This window comes from Sinohyriopsis cumingii, chromosome 1, assembly GCF_028554795.1.
Source record: "Sinohyriopsis cumingii isolate HCF-2022 chromosome 1, ASM2855479v2, whole genome shotgun sequence".
Taxonomy (NCBI): domain Eukaryota; kingdom Metazoa; phylum Mollusca; class Bivalvia; order Unionida; family Unionidae; genus Sinohyriopsis; species Sinohyriopsis cumingii.
The window spans coordinates 162,864,385-162,883,653 of record NC_142961.1 but is presented as its reverse complement, the minus strand read 5'-3'; the positions used below and the strand labels follow the sequence as shown (position 1 = coordinate 162,883,653).

Here is a 19,269-nt window from a genome sequence, read left to right as displayed (position 1 = left end):
GTTGATTACATGGCTATCTGTGTTTTTACAGTAATTAAGTTGATTATATGGCTGTCTGAATGTTTTTAAGGTAATACTGTTGATTATATGGCTATGTCTGAATGAGTGTTCTTACAGTAATTAAGTTGGTTATATTGCTGTCTGAATGAGTGTTTTTACAGTAATAAAGTTGATTATATGGCTGTCTGTTTTTTTTTACAGTAATTAAGTTGATTATATGTCTGTCTGAATGAGTGTTCTTATATCAAGTTGGTTATATTGCTGTCTGAATGAGTGTTTTTACAGTAATAAAGTTGATTATATGTCTGTCTGAATGAGTGTTCTTACATTAAGTTGGTTTTATTGCTGTCTGAATGAGTGTTTTTACAGTAATAAAGTTGATTACATGGCTGTCTGTTTTTTTTACAGTAATTAAGTTGATTATATGGCTGTCTGAATGAGTGTTCTTATATTAATTAAGTTGGTTATATTGCTGTCTGAATGAGTGTTTTTACAGTAATAAAGTTGATTACATGTCTGTCTGAATGAGTATTTTTACAGTAATAAAGTTGATTATATGGCTCTGTCTGAATGAGTGTTTTTGCAATAATTAAATTGATTATATGGCTGTCTAAATGAGTATTTTTACAGTAAGTTGATTATATGGCTATGTCTGAATGAGTGTTCTTACAGCAAGTTGAATATATGGCTGTCTGAATGAGCATTTTTACAGTAAGTTGATTATATGGCTGTCTGAAAGTGTTTTTTTACAGTAATTAAGTTGATTATATGGCTGTTGAATGCGTTTTTACAGTAATTAAGTTGATTATATGGCATTGTCTGAATGTTTTTACAGTAATTAAGTTGATTACATGGCTGTCTGAATGAGTGTTTTTACAGTAAATACTATTTGTTTTGTAAACATGGGGTCCTTTTTATATTTTCTCTTGGTTTATTATGCAATGCTATTGTGATAATATTTTAGCAAACATAATTATTGTGATTCAGTTAATGTATATACAGCTCTATTCATATTTGACCTGCTAGTTACATATCATGAATCAACTGACTTGTATGTTATAAAATTGTGTGCAATTATTCAATGTACAGAAAGTACATGTTTGCAACAGAAGATGCATCAATAAGACAAAGCAATTAAGCAATATCCTCTTTATTTAACAGAGAAGACAAAAAACGAAATTTCACAGTGCAAAATTACTGAAAGCAAACAAAACCAATTTTTTTGTTAAATTTCATGTTCAAGTATACATTTGAGTAACAAAGTACATGTGTATGAACGTTTTAAATGAAGTCTTCCGCCTTTTTGCAGTAATGGAGTTTTCACAATTAATGTGATTAAAATAAAGGTAGTATTAATTCATACTAATAAAAAATGAGTTTCTAATTATGACATAATTCATCAATAACAACTTTTAATAATGCGCATTGTTTGACACCAGATACTATAACTAAGTTTGCATCATTCACATTGGCATAAAAATTACTCATCTTTAAATCATGTCTATAATGATTTTTAATTAATATAAAGAATTAACAAAGAAACAACACTAAGATAAACTATTTGACGTATCAATTGCATTTACGATAAAATACATATACAAGAAAATAAATCAAAAACCTCATTCTATAATCTTAAGTTTTGCATTTCAATATAGCTTATTAAGTATTTCTTTTAGCATTATGCAATGGCAGATCAGAGTCTATGTTGTTTGCAGTTGGACTTGACATAAAAGCAAGCATATATGGTATGCAAAACTTGTAAGTAAACAGAAGCAGCATATTTACTAACCTGCTGAACCTTTTAAATCTAAACCATTTCTTCAAATTATTATTTATAATTCATGAAAATAGTCCATAAAATGTCAGCTGTCAAATGAACATTAATTACAATAGCAAATACTTGTACAATAAACATTAAAGATAGGAACAAGAGAAATCCAACACCAAAGAAAATGTTCCAAACAGTATGTAATTCTTAAATAATTCAGGAAAGTCCATGAAATTGGAGTCTCAATCCACTCTAGCCTAGAGTAGAGCTAATAATAGCCACACCACGTTCATAGAAACTGTGATCTTTTCCAGATCCCTCACCCTCAGTGTCAAAGTCTAGGGTGAAAAGGAGCTGACCTCGGGTAGCATTTAGGTATACTGGCAGGGTCACCTTGTTATCGGGGGCTTTTCCATCCAGCCTGAAACATAGTAATGAAAGTATTTTAATAACTTGAATTCAGTTTTTTAGCTTTTGTTTCTTGTGTGTGTGTTAATAACAATGCTTCTGTATTTCACATCAGAAGTTATTAGCAAATACAGTAAGCGGTTGCTAATACCAAGACACTGGCCTGATACAATTCTGATAATCAGTACCACAGACAAGTTTTCCAGCTGCCTAAGTACAAACCATTTTTGCTGTTCTAATTAGAAAGATAATTCAAGTTTAAAATCTTTATTCGAATAATGCCAAAATGTACATAAAAATCTGAAATCCTTGAATCCTCTTGAAAGACAATTCAACTTTTTTGACAATGTAACACAATGTTCTCCATAAGTCATGTATTATTTCCATTCATTCAAAGCAATCTTTTATGCAAATTGGAAAAATATGGTGTGTGTGGAGCAACTATAATCATAACAGTTAGCACCAACCCCATAAAATTAACTATTGCCTAATATTCCTACTGTAACTCAGAATTTAAAGTCCCTTTATTGACATGCATATAGTATGCTGCTTTTCTTATCATTCTTTCCTAGGAGTTGGTTTTTCTTTTTAAAAAAATCAAGCACCTAACATACAAGTACTTTGATCTGGTTGGCATTTTATGGCATATCAACACAGGTAGGTTATTTAGTGCCGAGACAATTGGAGTAAAGTGTCTTGTCTAAGGACACATCATGGTAGGATTCAATACCGCACCCTTGTCCAAGGACACATCATGGTAGGATTCAATCCCGTACCCTTTTGGCCGCGAGCTTAGCATTCTAACCACTGTTGTGAGTTTAGCATTTTAACCACTGTTATGAGTTTAGCATTCTAACCAGTGGCGAATTTAGCATTTTAACCACTGTTATGAGTTCAGCATTCTAACCACTGTGACACTACAGCTACTGTATCCATTAGTTGCCTCTTAATATATGGGAGGGTGCACCAAGCCTGTTCTACATACCCGAGTAAGCAGGAGGAAGTATACATTCAATATACAAAAGTAATACTGTATATACTCACTTATGAGCCCAACTGCAAACTCCACAGACCCAGATCTGCCCTCACAAAATACACCAGCAGATCTGGGTCTATGCAGTTTGTTAGGAGTTATCAGCAGAACAAACAACACAGACCCTGATCTGGAGGCATGTTATGCTACAACATATCTGGATCTTTGTTGTTTGTAGTTTGACTAGAATTATGAGCGAGCATATATGGTACCCAGGTTATGTTCACACTGATCAGTACTGCCCTTATTCCATGGTTTCCATTATGACCAAAGCATATTTATACTGAATTGTTCTGAAGACCAAATCAATGGTCCTAACTAGAGTTTATAAACCTGGTACAGAACTTACTTGATCCATCTGATCAGTGTAAGGGGCAGGTCAGTTGAGATGGTTGATGACAGCTGCAGTTTGTTCTGTTTACATATTGCTCCCTGGAGCTTCAAACCTGCGTAAAAAAGACATTTGACAGTTTAAAAAAAACAAAAACAACAAAACAAGAAGTTTGCCATGACCGCATGTCAAGCCTTCCTTCAAGCTGTTGGTAAACTGGTGTTGTACATATTATTCCCCCCACCAACATTTCCCATACAATCTGCAAAAAAAGTACTGTGTATTGTTGGCAGACTAGTCACACTGTTATTAAGGTTAATGAAAGCACAGATAAAATTCCACATTTTGACTTCCAGTATTATGTAAATCAGCCAGATACTTTATCTGGTCTAAAGCGCTCACCGTTATGGATCACTGCCATCTCACCTCTGTCTGCGTGAGTTCGAGTCTCAAGCTCAGCTAACGTTGGTACGTGAGAAAGCCTGCCAGCAGCTTATCGTGGCTCGGTGGTTCTTCCCAGGGGTTTCCAGGGTTCTTCCTCCACCAATTATACTGGCCACCATGTATAGCCTATCGTGTGCTGAAAATGGTGTTAAACCCTACACAACAACTTTATCCGAGTACACTGCTCTCTCGATAACTTGCGCCCGGATAACTCGCGATCCTGCTTATAACTCGGTGTCCATCTTGGCTCCCGATTTTTTCCAGAGAAAATGTATTTAAAATATCTTTAAAATATGCTGAACATGAAAAAATTATGATAAGAATTGATAAATTAAACCTTGATACATTGCTCATTTTATCATCGAAAATGGTGATTAATGCCCGTAAAAATATAATCCATATTTTGAAATTTGCAAGCTCTATAGAAGAATTAATTTCAGAGATCTCGAAAACGCTTAATTACGTGTATTTGGATGCCATATTTTGATCTGGGATGCAGAAAATCACTGAGGCGGGAGTCCTCCGTACGCATGTAATAGGTGCGCGGGAAAATTCAAAGATTTGCCGGTCCTGTTTCAGCCACCTGCTTTGTGGGAAAATGTGTTGATCAGTTAACTGTGCTGATATTTACAATGACAGAATTCAGTGACTGAAAGACTCTTTGATGTACTGTTGCCATTTTATAACAGTACATTAAAAAAATAAAAAGAACATGATGCAACATCTAGGCGGCTAGTTCAAAGGCTGTGATTGGCAGCCGAGTGAGAAAATGTACTGATATTTAGTGATTGAATTCAGAGGCAGAAAGACCCAGTTTAAAATCCTAGCGAGACCTCTGTTTAAAGGTATCATATATTATGTAAGTTTTTATGACAAATAGTTGTCAGTATACTGTAAATAAACAGTCTGGTGAAATAGCGATCAATGAAAACTTCTGGTAAATGCTAACAGGTGGCAACAGAGAATGAAATAAACACCAATTAAATGTCTTCCTGTGTGAAAGTCACGTTCTAATCCTTTAGTTCCGTTTCAGTGTAAACATTATAATCACAACATATTCTGTTCATTGAAAACATGAAAAGAGTCAATCGACCGTCACATCGAAACCCGTGAGTACTTCTGTGAGAACCTAATTACATGTACATGCCGGCTTTGTTTTGATCAACAACTTGGGGAAGTGTTTGCTGCATTAAAAAAAATTGATTACAAGAGACCTCGGGTGCTGGATTAAGGGTCTTGGAGCTGCCTTTGACGTAAAGCAAAACAGTAACAGACAACGACGATGATAGTGACTTCAAATGTTTCAGTGAAACTGATGTCATTAATGCCGATGCTGTTTGGGAGAAATTCGTACAGACTCATGGTCCTGAGATGGGCGTTTCTCTTGATGATATGGAGGAGTGGATATGTGCTGACAATGATTGCCCCACAGCCGAATACATGTCAGGTGAAACTATAATTTTTTCTATAGTGAACAAATTTGCAGCAGAAGACGATTCTAACTGGAGTAACACAAGTGTTGAAAGTGATGCAGACGCAGATGTTGCACACCCACCCCTCTGCACAGGAAGCAATCAAATATTTTGATATTGCCATAAGGTGGCTGGAGACCCAAAATGTTGACTATGTAAAGCTCATGCAGTTGAGAAATCTGAGGGATTTTGCTCTTGCGGCAGAGAAACCAAGGAGTAACACACAAAAAAAGAATAACTGATTTTTTCAAAAAGTGAATTGATATTTGTCAAGCGTGGCACAAACGGCAAGTATTATTCTAATTTACGTTGTTTTAAATTTGTAGACCAATTAAAATATGTTAGTACTGATTAACCCTTGTTTTTGTTTTGTTTTCCATTTTACTTCCATCGCATTCAAATCTATCTATCTATTGTTCGATCGACACTGTTTCTCGAAAAGAGTCGATCTTTTGTATATAAAAAAAATGTCTAATTTGGATCAAACAATAAAACTAGAATGTATCCCATTCAACATAAACATTAGTGACGTAGTACACAATGTGTGAAGTGGGACACATGTTAAGCGAACGGAAACCATGTGGAATAATGTTTTCGATGATCGCCTCAATATACTGTAATTTATCCTGAAATTAATGGTGTCCTATGAGGAAATAATAAAGTACACCGTTATGAAGAGATATTTATTAACATTTAATCTCAGAACGATTATAAAGTGAGTATTCAACAGTATAATCTGCCTACCCCCCCCTTATTTCTCCGTTATGTCGTCAATCACTTTATTGGTTTTGGGCTTATTTTATAGGTCCCTCGATAACTCGCGCCTCACTTATAGTGCGGTCGATGTTTCTGGACCCTGATGTGCACGAGTTATCGAGGGAGTGGTGTATAACATTTCATATACTGACTTCCCATATTAAGTAAATCAGCCAGTAACTTTATCCGAGTATAAAATTCCATATACAGTGTGACACTGCTATAACACGCTCCATTATCACATGAATACGGATACAACACGGTTGTGGCACAGCTCTGGAAATTTTATTTACATGTATTTTTCTCATACAGGAAAAAAACAAACTTTCTTAAAAGTACAAAAAAACTTAAAAAGTTTATAATCATTTTGGGGAAGAGATTGTGCATGAATAATATAAGACGATCATGGCATGGCTCCTGAAATTTTTTGTATATTTCACTTGTACAGGAAAAAAGTTTTTTCTTCTTAAAAGTACGAAAAATAATGTGTAAAAAGTTTATTTTGGTATCATGCAGAGCTTTGCCAATGTCGCAAACTGTGATTTTATTTTAATTATTGGCTGCAATTATACCATCTGGCAATCTTTCTTTATTGATGACATTGTTGCTGTTTAAACTTTTATATATAACTATTGGTTTGTAGTGGAGAAATTCAGAGGCTCCATGAAAGGAAGCCGCAAACTTGATATAAAATGGACTGAAATTTATCTACTGTTACAGAAACAATTTCTTTGACAATATTGACAAACCATCTTAACAGTGCACTGTTATATCATAATCAGCTTATGTTGACATCGAGCATGAGTACTGTATGTTGTGAGATATCCACTTATTTTGTTGTTGACATTTCTGGTAGCGGAGATCAACCGGACAAGGCATTATTTTGTAATCTATCTTTTGTAGGATTTTCGGCTCCTCTCTAGTAATTAATTAGTAATTAATACATTTACACAGACTGACATCTGTATGTGGATGGTAAGTAAAATTCCTCTTCTTTTCACTCAGAATTAAATCCTTCAGAACACACATTTTCTGTACTAATCCTTGTCATCAGACCAGAACACCTGTGTCTCTATCATCCGTCGACCCTTTGCTCAATTTCTGATGCATGTGTGGAAGGCAGCATCACTCCGCTACCACAAATGTAAAAAAAAAAACAAACCAAAACCCCCATCTTACCTGTTGGTCTATTCAAAAGGCAGGGAGGAACAGTAACTACAATCAACCAAATGATGGCAGATTCCTTTGAAGCACCAACTGTTATGAAAACGTACTAAGCAAATGGAAAAAAACAAACCAGTCTCAATCATGCAATACATATATTTGATATTGCCGCCACAATAATAAACGTCATTTGTTTGGTTGTCCTTTAGTGGTGACTTCAACACTGCATGCACGTTTCATCAAAGAAAGCCAACTACAATCTTCAATAAAACCAAAGAACTTTTCTTCAAAGGAAGTCAGAACCAAATTTAAATAAAAGCAACGGAATCTGATGAATTTTTTCATTTTCCAACGTGACTGGAACACGTTTAATGTGCCAAGTTTCCTTTTTGCAGGGAAAAAGTTAATGCTTACAAATGCTACAACTATGGCTTGAAACGCAAATTAACTTGTTACCGACTTGGGACGGACTGAAAAGTAAATGTGCTTCATCACTCATTACATGATTGTGCTATGTTTATCCACTGAATTCTGACCTATATGACCTGTGACAAAATTATGGAATATTTTAAAAGTGTGTTTGCATATTTTCGATGGAATTACATGTATTGTGGATTCAATGTATGTGATGAGATTCGTGGGTGAGTACACGGTGTTGATACTCTGTTCATGCTATACATTAGACATGTATATATAAACAGTATACACGTATATGTACCAATCTGTGGTTCTCTAAATAAAGTAAAATATTATATAAGCCTTCTCTGTTTTCACTACAGGTGTATTTCTCATTTAATATGCATTGATTTAAGATGGTAACTGTGCCAATGAAGCACATATTTTACAGCTCGCATTTATTACCTACCCCACTCCATCCCCTGCAAATTGTTTGGGGTACATGCATCATATTCTTCAGCTAACTGACCTGGTTGCTTACAACACGGTTTGGTCTATAACACGGTCAGGTTCTATGGCTCCCAACTACTGTGTTATAGCAGGGTCACACTGTACTGACTTCCAGTATTGAGTAAATCAGCCAGTTACTTTATCCGAGGATAAATTTCCATATACTGACTTCCAGTATTATGTAAATCAGCCAGTTACTTTATCCGAGTATAAATTTCCATATACTGACTTCCAGTATTATGTAAATCAGCCAGTTACTTTATCCGAGGATAAATTTCCATATACTGACTTCCAGTATTATGTAAATCAGCCAGTTACTTTATCCGAGGATAAATTTCCATATACTGACTTCCAGTATTATGTAAATCAGCCAGTTACTTTATCCGAGGATAAATTTCCATATACTGACTTCCAGTATTATGTAAATCAGCCAGTTCTTAAGACAGGGTGAATTAAAAAAATCAACAAAAATGCATAGGAACATCATACTTATCAGTGAATTCACTACCTTACCAGGAACTGATAATTATGATTTTCAAGGCCTGGGACTGATCATATCTAGCCCATCAGCCCTTTAATATATTTTACTTGTTTTAATAAATTGAAGACAATGTGCTTTTTAACCTGTAAACAGCTTAAAATGGTCATAAAGGTGCACAATACAAGTGGAAGTTGCTTGACAGTAAAAGGCTGTTTAACATGTTCATTCAATTAAATTATAAATGTCTTTCAAGCACTACACAGTAACAATCTTCTATGACAAATTTTGCAATTATCACACTGTGACAATGTATGTTTATCATACAAACAGCAAGAATAGAGATGGCTTGTACCCACATTAAACATGTAAAAACATCAAGAATCGACATAGCTTGTGCCCACATACACATATATTCTTACACACTCCAAGAATAGACATGGCTTGTGCTCACATTAGACATGTTATTTTCAACAGCAAGATTAGACATGGCTTGCCCACATTAGACACATATTCTTATAAACAGCAAGAATTTATAATAATATATATATTCTCTCTGTAAGGTGGCCGAGTGGTCTAAAGCGCTCTTCGTTACGGATCACTGCCATCTCACCTTTGTCTGCGGCGGTTCGAGTCTAAGATTCAGCCAATGTGGGCATGTGAGAAAGCCTGCCAGTAGCTTCTCGTGGGTCGGTGGTTCTTTCCGGGGTTTTCCGGGTTCTTCCTCCACCATTAATACTGGCCGCCATGTATAGCCTATCGTGCTGAAAAATGGCGTTAAACCCCACAACAACAACAACAACAACAACTCTCTGTAAGGGTCAATAATATAAGGATTATGGATTTCAACTTTATCCTTCATGAATGTTTGCTTAGCAAAGAGGTGCGATTAAAAATAAATAACATGTAATTACCTGTGACACAGAAACTGCATGGATCCAGGGAACTTTCTTTACCATTACTAACGCTTACCTAAAAAATAATTGTTAAAAGAAATGTAATTTTTCACATCGAGCATACTTGCTAAATAAGGCAACTTTTTTTTGTAAGCCAACTTCACAGTTCAAGACAGTATTTCATAAACCATCTTTGCATGTGCTAATGGAAACCCCAAATATTTTTCTGCAATGTGGCATCAATTTTCATTGAAACTAGATACTTGTCCAAGAAACATGGATGGCCCTGCCGATATGGTAAAATGAGGAAAGCTTGGTGCAATATACAGGGCAAAGTTTAAAGTAAACAAGGCCAATAGATCAGTGACCCAGGGTCTGACAAATTTCACAAGAGTAGTGTAAATTGCATATGATACACCTGTGTTGCGACTTTTTTCAATGCTTATGACCTTGACATCTGAGGTAAGTACTTGACAATTGTACAATAAGGTGTGAACCTGGGCAAATTTTCATCAAAATATCTGGTGTTAGAAAGGGACATCCTGGATAATAAAACAGGAATGACTTGCAGCATTTCCTGTTGTGACCTTGACCTTAAGGCCAAGGGGTATGACCAAATGTAAGACAAACTGTCAAGTCAAGATATATAATTAGTTAAAGTTTCTTTGAATTATCTTCAATGGTTCAATAGTTATGAAGATGTATGGACAAAATCCCAGTTTTACATTTCCCTTTTGGTGACCTTGACCTCGAGATAGGGGCATGGCTAAAACGCACTGTTTAGTCACGATACATGTATATAACTTGTTAAAGTTTCTTGGAATGTTTGGGGAATGCAAATTATTCAAACAATTTAGAATACACATATTTATAATTTTATGTGTCCCATTCATATTTTGATTTTTTAAAATATATTTTAGAGAACTTTAACATCTTTACATTTTATAATTTATCTTGTTGTACTTCATGTTTAAATTTATTTGGAGGTTTTTTTCTTCTGACCAAGTGCTAAACATCTATTTCATTGTCTCTTTCATAGATGACATGTCATGGCCACTGTGGATACATACACTGACATTTTATTATTAAATAAAGTACACTACTGTAAATTAGCTATTATAACATATGGGTTACCCATGTTTTTCCCTACCACCACCCCTCCCATTGGTATATATATATCTGCATGTTATACAATTTGATTTTTAATCATATTACCATGTTGTATAAAAATTTTAATAGAATCGTTTCCTATTTCAAACAACACACCAAGTTCAAAAAGTAAACAAGTCTAATGTTGATTATTTGGTTATTTTATGTTTCAGCTAAATTTTTTTAAGTTTAAAGATGATATAATAAAAAGAAAAGATCAACATAATAAAATCAGCATCTTCAATCTAATAACTTACTAATTTATCAATGGCGACAATGCTTTTGTGTTTACAAAATCTTAAACTGCCATAGATATAATTTTAGAACATGAACTTCTATAGCACAATATATCAATGTCAATAATATTAAAAAATAAGTAACACATTTTTTGTTAGAATTTAAATATACTCGCTGTCTTGAAAAATCCATAACCTCAGCTGAGCATGCTTCAGTGATGGTCAAGAACCGTGATGCTGCATTTGATTCAGTATCATAGAGTCAGTGATACATGAGTTGACTTCAGGAAGAATTTCACATATACGGAGTCAACTGCAAATAGTAGCTGTTGTTATTCTTGCCCAAGCTGCTGTACTCTGACTTCACTTTTCACTGGATGTGTGTTATATTTACTAATTTATGGTAGCTGGATCTATTTCAGACAAATATGAGTGAAGCTTTCATATCGTTGAGAGTCATCTGTTTGGTTCTACCTCAAATGAACAAAGATGGTGACTGACTGTCCTTGCCTTTCTTACCATTCAATACAATGACATGGGAATGAAAAAACAAATCCTTATACATATTTGCAAAAACATCACATAAAAATTAATTATTTACTGATATAATGTAATTGATAATCAGTACCAATTTTGAGATCAATTAGCCAGCAAGCTTTAGAGCTGTATTGTGGGCTTGCCTTGGACAAAAAGTTTTCTTTCATAAATATTTTTTTATGAGTGTGCAAAAACATGGGACAGGTTTATCATGAGCATGAGAGAAATAATATAATAAAATCAAGTATTCAGAATTTTACACAAACACAGGTAATGACTCACATCTAGGTAGAGTTCCTCCAAGGACCAGCTGTTAGCCTGAGCAACATATTGTCTGGTGGCTGTGATGTATGCTTCAGGGATGAAAAGGCCTCCAAGCCATACTTGCAAGTTCTGTAATAGTCAGACAAAATAGTCTACATTGAAGCTTGTGAATAAAATTCCAAAGATACTGATCCAGAATAATAAAAATGCAAATTTTTTTATGTTTTGTGCATTGGATATAGTCCATTATACATGTAATACTACAGGCCCAACAGTCTGCTATTCACCACAAATATCATTTACAGTTGTATGACTGTGCAACTAGAGTATGTTTTGTACTTTGCCAAACCTTGCATTAACAATGTTGCATACTGCTTACATTTATCTCTTGTGCAAAAAAGGTGTTAACATTCCATAACTGTCCGTATCAGTATAGTTAAATTTTATTTCAAGTAAATAACAGAGATCCTCATCAGATGTTTTATGAATACACTGAACTGAATTATCCTCTCTTCACTGACTGTGCCATCAAGTTTACTGTACACAGAAATGAAATCTATGTGGGAACTCTGTCTTCAATAATATTTCAAGTACAGCAAATCCAATTATACAAGATAGACAAAAATTAAACATAATGTGAGGAATTATCATGGTTTATGCATGTGGTTTTATAACTTCCTGTTTCAAACAAAGAAAAAAACATCTATAATGGATACAGGGTATCTTCATGCAAGTAATTCTGATAAGAAAAGTTTCAAGATGTGGGTGCCATTCCGGTTATCAGATCAGCACCATTTTCATTTAGGACCATTCAGATGTCATAAAAAGTCTTCTGGTGAACATCGTCTATGACAACACTACTTTCCATTCAGAAGAAGCAATAACAAGATTTTAACGTTGGCCAATGTGGCAGCTATATATTGGAAATCAGGTTGGCTCTATTTTCATTCAGGACCTACCAGACATCATTAGAAATCTTTTAGTAAAAACTCGTGTTAATTTGACCATTCAACAAGATTTTCAAGACGGCCATATAGGATACCCATTTTCGTTTAGGGCAAACTAGACCATGGGATAAATCTATGTAAAATTTCATGGCAATCTTACAAGTATTTTAGGAAGAGCAGCGATAACAAACTTGTGCCAACAGAAGGTTGGACTAGGGACCATCCCATAAGCTCTTCTGGTCGATGACCAGTGAGTGGATGTGAGCTTCCTGAGTTTGCATTCTGTCCTTTATGCAAAGTGGATTTTAAGACAGAATATGGAGGAAGGTATGATATCACCAGGCACATGCACACACCATTACATATGAGCAATAATTATTTTGTATCAAACACAACCATTTTGAAGGCCCTATTTGACACTGGATCAAATGTTGTGTCATTGCCACATTCCAATGTTTGTATCAAACAAACCCATTTTGAAGGCCTTATTTGACATTGGATCAAATGTTGTGTCATTGCCACATTCCAATGTTTGTATCAAACAAACCCATTTTGAAGGCCGTATTTAACACTGGATCAAATGTTCTGTCATTACCACATTCCAATACTTGTATCAAACAAACCCATTTTGAAGGCCTTATGAAAATGGATCAAATGCTCTGTCATTGCCACATTCCAATGCTTGTATCAAACAAACCCATTTTGAAGGCCTTATGAGACTGGATCAGTCATTGCCACATTCCAATACTTGTATCAAACAAACCCATTTTGAAGGCCTTATGAAAATGGATCAAATGCTCTGTCACTGCCACATTCCAATGCTTGTATCAAACAAACCCACTTTGAAGGCCTTATGAGACTGGATCAGTCATTGCCACATTCCAATACTTGTATCAAACAAAGCCACTTTGAAGGCCTTATGAGACTGGATCAGTCATTGCCACATTCCAATACTTGTATCAAACAAAGCCACTTTGAAGGCCTTATGAGACTGGATCAGTCATTGCCACATTCCAATACTTGTATCAAACAAACTCACTTTGAAGGTCTTATGAGACTGGATCAGTCATTGCCACATTCCAATACTTGTATCAAACAAAGCCACTTTGAAGGCCTTATGAGACTGGATCAGACATTGCCACATTCCAATACTTGTATCAAACAAAGCCACTTTGAAGGCCTTATGAGACTGGATCAGTCATTGCCACATTCCAATACTTGTATCAAACAAAGCCACTCTGAAGGCCTTATGAGACTGGATCAGTCATTGCAACATTCCAATACTTGTATCAAACAAAGCCACTTTGAAGGCCTTATGAGACTGGATCAGTCATTGCCACATTCCAATACTTGTATCAAACAAACCCACTTTGAAGGCCTTATGAGACTGGATCAGTCATTGCAACATTCCACTGCTGATACAGACAGCACATTCTCCACTTATTGAAAAATACAGAGCAATTCAAGGGAAAATCTGGACCAGAAAAGTGAGAGCCTGTCAAGTGTGAAATATAATAACCACAATAAATATCATCAGTGGACACCGGGCAGTAAACTTATGAAGGAACAAAAAAAATGCTTGCCAATTTTTATAAAAAACCTTAGCAGTGAATGTGATAAAAAAAAATCTTCCTTTTCCATTAGATTGGAAATACCTCAAGCAAAATGAATTATTACTGTACACTTACCACCCGATGAAGGTTGTACAATGACTACATATTATATATCAATAAGTGCTCTCGTTTTATTTTTAGTCTCCGTAAAACTTAAAAATTTATGTTTATTGAAAGCAATCAACTGTTCAAAATTTTTAAATGTACTGATTTAATATTCTGGTTCTGTCACATGCATCTGATCTGAATGTGACATCCCCAACCCACATCCTTGGTTTCACCTTGCCACACAGTCTGAGATGCACATCTTTACACTTATAGGAGATTCATGATATTCAAAGCCTGTTCCCCACTGACACTGAATAGACACCAAGATACAGGGAGGGGTGGGAGAAAATTCTGAATCAAGACCATTCCTCAGACCAGTGTTCAAAACCCAGCACTTAGTGACTGATGCTTAGAGAGAAAACATGAGAATGGTACTGATCACCGAGTTTCAATGCTATCTGAAACAACATTTTCCCAGATCTTTTCCAGATCTTTTTCCTTGATGAAATATATTTTTTCATGGTTCACTTTAGAACCTTACATAACAGAGTTACTATTTACATGGTGGTAATCTTTTTGAAGCTGCTAAAAATAAGCCGATGTAAATGACATCATAAGCACGAAGATGCTGTGTAGTGTCCAGCACACAACAGCAATGATAAAAAGCTCATCTAAACTTCGATAGTGTTTTCCAACATGTGTTTCACCCTCGAAAATCCCTCTCCAATCTGCTGGAGATGTTGGCAAATTTTGTTAATGTTAACCCTTTACCTCAGTATATGGCTTTTTAGCCCTTCGATACACATGTAGCAAAGTTACCCAAGCAATGTAGTGTATGTTACGTTTAACAGCAATTTGAACCATTTTACGTTTTTGGTACACATCTGTTATGTGCGGAAAAATTTAAGAGTAAGGTCCGATCGTTATAGCTGTGTAATTATTCTTCATGGAAGAATTTTTTAAGTGCTTTAAAATCTTGAGACAACTCATTCACCATCAAGTCAGTGAAGCCATGTGGCTGATGTAGCTGATATTTCACATACTCAAAATTTACAAGTTTTTGTCAGCATCTTCATCACTAAGTCATCTGAATTTGATAATTGATAAAAACTAATTGCTGCCTATATCAATATCAGAGCCTTTACCTAGGTTATTGAAGCTTTCATAGTTGTTTCATAGTTCTAATCATGAAAACTCAAGTACTGAACAAAATCTGCAACCTCCATTTTGGAGAGTGGAGAATATGACCCAGTTACTTTAAACAGATTTCGACCAGAGCATAAACAGTGACCATGTGATCTGACGTAATGGTCATGTAGTATCTAATAGGGGGTTTTCCCCAAAGGTAGCGCTACGAAAACCCGCTTAAAAGGGCTGATGTTTACAACAGATGTAAAAAGGCGCTTGTATGCGAATCAGGTAGAGGCATCCAAAGGCGCTTGCATGAGGTAAAGGGTTAACCTTGCATGTATTTCCTGTGTATACCTTGAGGTCCTTGGCTCCGCCCTGCTGGGTGGTTTGAACAATGGTTTGAAGCTGCTTGACCCTCAGGCTGAAGTCTGTAATCCACTGTATCACGGTAATACCTGCAGGTACGGTGTAACATCGCCATGATCGTGGGATGATACCTGTAAATAAAAATACAAATCTCCCGAGTCCTTTGCAATGAATGTTGGACACCTGGGACTATGACATTTGATCTACCATACATACATACTTTAAAGTCAGGGCCAACTGCAAACAACATAGACCCCGATCTGCCAATGCCTTATGTAACAGCAGATATGGGTCACTGCAGTTTGTAGTGGGACCTGACTTGTAAACAAGTATAGATGGTATCATTAATCGACCATTTAGAACGTTTCAACATTCAAATAGTACAAAAGTTCTTGTCCCTCTTGATGTGTCCGGCATCTAATACCATTTCATACCCCAAAAGAATAAAATATTCCGTTTCTCACTTTAAATTTTCTCTCCAGTCAATGGACAATAAAGGAAAGCAAGAGCAGACAATGCTGCCTGTTCTCAACTTTTCTGACATTGTAATGGGTGAGGTAGCAACTTCAAAATACATCGGAGGGTATATTTTTCTAAATGACTATCATGTACATAGAGTTTTCAAAGGTCCTCAGACAAATATGAACTTTTCATCTACAAACTATGTATTGCAGGATGTAGTTGGCCCTTGAAAATTACAGGAAGAGAATTCATGAGAACAGGAGCTGTTACTTTTAAGCAAACAGTAAGTTACTCCTGTGTGATCTGTTAAGCCAATAAATGTTCCTTGATCTTATAATTATGTGGAATTATGTGTTACCTATTTACTGTATATTAACAACTATTCAAACCTTTCAACTGACTGATTGCTTGGTTTCACTTCTCGTGTCTCCTGGTTGATTTAGTCGATAACCCAGTGCGCCATGTTTACATGTCATGATATACCTTACTTCAAAACTCTACCATCAACATCATTTAAGGTACACCAAAGTGGGTGGTATTACAGACAAGATGTATGTAGCTCTACCAAGATACCAAAAAAATGAAGACTTTTTACATGCATTACAAAATACAGCAGGAAAAACCCAACTTTTGCAACTGGATTTTTAAAGGCCAAAATTTACTGGTTTTCAGAACAGGAATTTGTGTACACATTTTATACTTTTTGGTCCAAAGTAAAAAAGCTAACTGGTCTAAACTGCACATGGACAGGAATCTGTTGCAAAAAGTACAATATGTTTGAGATTTGCTGCAAAACGTGGCCAGGACAAAAAATTCATTGGTTCAATATGAATTTTTTATAAAAAAAAGTATTTTAAACAGTTTTTTTTATAAAAAGTCCAATTTTTACCATTCTGCACATGCACGAGTGAAACAGCTGATTGAAAATGTCTTTTATACACCAAGGCATATGGCTAAATGAATATCTCGGAAGCAGATGTATTTGGATATATTCAGAAGTAACCCCAAAAATGCATTTCCTATTCCATTTCAGGCACAAATGAAAAGAATCTCCAGAGGTTAAGGAGTTATTGGTTCTTTTAAACAATTTCACACAGTAATACATAGTAATGAGCTGTCATGAAACAAATGACATCATATTCATTGATAAAAGCATGCAAAATGGTTGGTGTATGTATTAATAGCTTCTAATAGCGCAACAATATAATCCTATTTAGTTTATATATGCTCATAAAGGCATACACATCAAAAATAAAGACAAAAAAAGGTAACTACAATGTCACATTATTTACATAAACTCTTTCAAGAAATCCAAGACCTCAGCTGGAACATCATCACATGATACATCTCTGAGCAAGAAAGTTGCCTAGACAAGTCTCCATTTATGATATACAGGAAGGAACATCAGGCATATCCCTAAGCATACAGGGGCAAAGTGGTCTATTCCATATCCCTAAGCATACAGGGGCAAAGTGGTCTATTCCATATCCCTAAGCATACAGGGGCAAAGTGGTCTATTCCATATCCGTAAGCATACAGGGGCAAAGTGGTCTATTCCATATCCGTAAGCATACAGGGGCAAAGTGGTCTATTCCATATCCGTAAGCATACAGGGGCAAAGTGGTCTATTCCATATCCCTAAGCATACAGGGGCAAAGTGGTCTATTCCATATCCCTAAGCATACAGGGGCAAAGTGGTCTATTCCATATCCCTAAGCATACAGGGGCAAAGTGGTCTATTCCATATCCTAAGCTGACATGGGGCAAAACTGGCCAAAACAACAAAGTGGAGTTTTGACTTTAACTACACACCCACATTTAATGACCACTTCCTCTACGATTACCATTTTCAAACAGGAATGGTCACATAATGCAAGGTGTACAGAATTAATTTTAATCATAATTAGTGCTATTCAAAGTTACATTTACAAACTCTTATTACCACTGCCCAAATAAAACCACAACGACGAAAACAAACTTGATTATCAAGCAAACAGATGATGGATTTTACACATGGAAGTACATTTTTGTTCAATATGGTTTCAAAAATCCACCAGGAAATATCATTTGCTAATTAAGTTTACCCAAGTTTAGAAACAATTCATACAATGATGTCAAAATGGACAGAACTTCTTTATATTCAGATCATCAGTGCATCATTGTAACCAGTCATGATCTAGTGGGTGGGTGGAAACAAAAACAAAGACATAGATGTTAATAGCTTTAATTGTTAAAAAATGTGATTTGGAGATCTCGGATACCCATCAGATTACAGCTGCAATGGATTCCGGGTGTATTTCAATTTCACATATGGTTACTATACACACTCTTCGTCCCCACCAAAAATTGAAATGAAAAGCCTAAGTTAACCTCACTGTTCTAATTCCAGATCTTTTCTCATGCAATTAATTATATGAAACAGTAAAGTTCTGGCAAAAAAATGAAGTGATATCCAGTTTTAGAAACCATTCATCCAGTCATCCTGCTTACCTTTTGCCAAGTCAGCCATCATGGTCCTGTGGTGGTTGGTGGGTTTCTTCTCACCTTGGCACACTAAAAGTACATCCTGCAGATCTTGTCGCACATCAGTCAGCAGTCGTGCCCCAGTGTTAACCTCACGCTCAAAGAAACGGAACAATGGATCCCTTATGTTCTCTACAGTCCTCTTCATTGCACCCAAAGTCTGAGACATGGAATTTTTTTAAAAAAAAATGTCATTCATTGCTAAAATCCAAAGTTAAAGATTTATTTATTATATCTCTGTTAGTACTATATCAATATCTTGTCACTTTGTCAACGTCTCCAAAGCTCAAAAAACTTGTATAATTTGAAGGATCAAGTAACTACAACACCCACATGA

General features: G+C 35.5%; 1 protein-coding gene across 6 annotated transcripts in view; it reads right to left on the bottom strand.

Annotated features, from left to right (window-relative positions):
* Nucleotides 1-1,134: 1,134 nt before the first annotated feature.
* The window catches only part of LOC149808282 (cytoplasmic dynein 1 heavy chain 1-like), a 231,803-nt gene continuing 213,668 nt past the window's right edge, over nt 1,135-19,269 (bottom strand). For all 6 annotated transcript variants that reach the window (XM_089975555.1, XM_089975563.1, XM_089975577.1 and 3 more), the window contains 6 exons: nt 18,900-19,092; nt 15,936-16,078; nt 11,861-11,971; nt 9,675-9,732; nt 3,559-3,655; nt 1,135-2,189 (listed from right to left, as the gene is read on the bottom strand). In XM_089975555.1, coding sequence (XP_089831681.1) covers nt 2,021-2,189; nt 3,559-3,655; nt 9,675-9,732; nt 11,861-11,971; nt 15,936-16,078; nt 18,900-19,092 — 771 coding nt within the window. In that variant the 3' untranslated portion in view covers nt 1,135-2,020. The remainder of the gene's footprint in view (nt 2,190-3,558; nt 3,656-9,674; nt 9,733-11,860; nt 11,972-15,935; nt 16,079-18,899; nt 19,093-19,269) is intronic.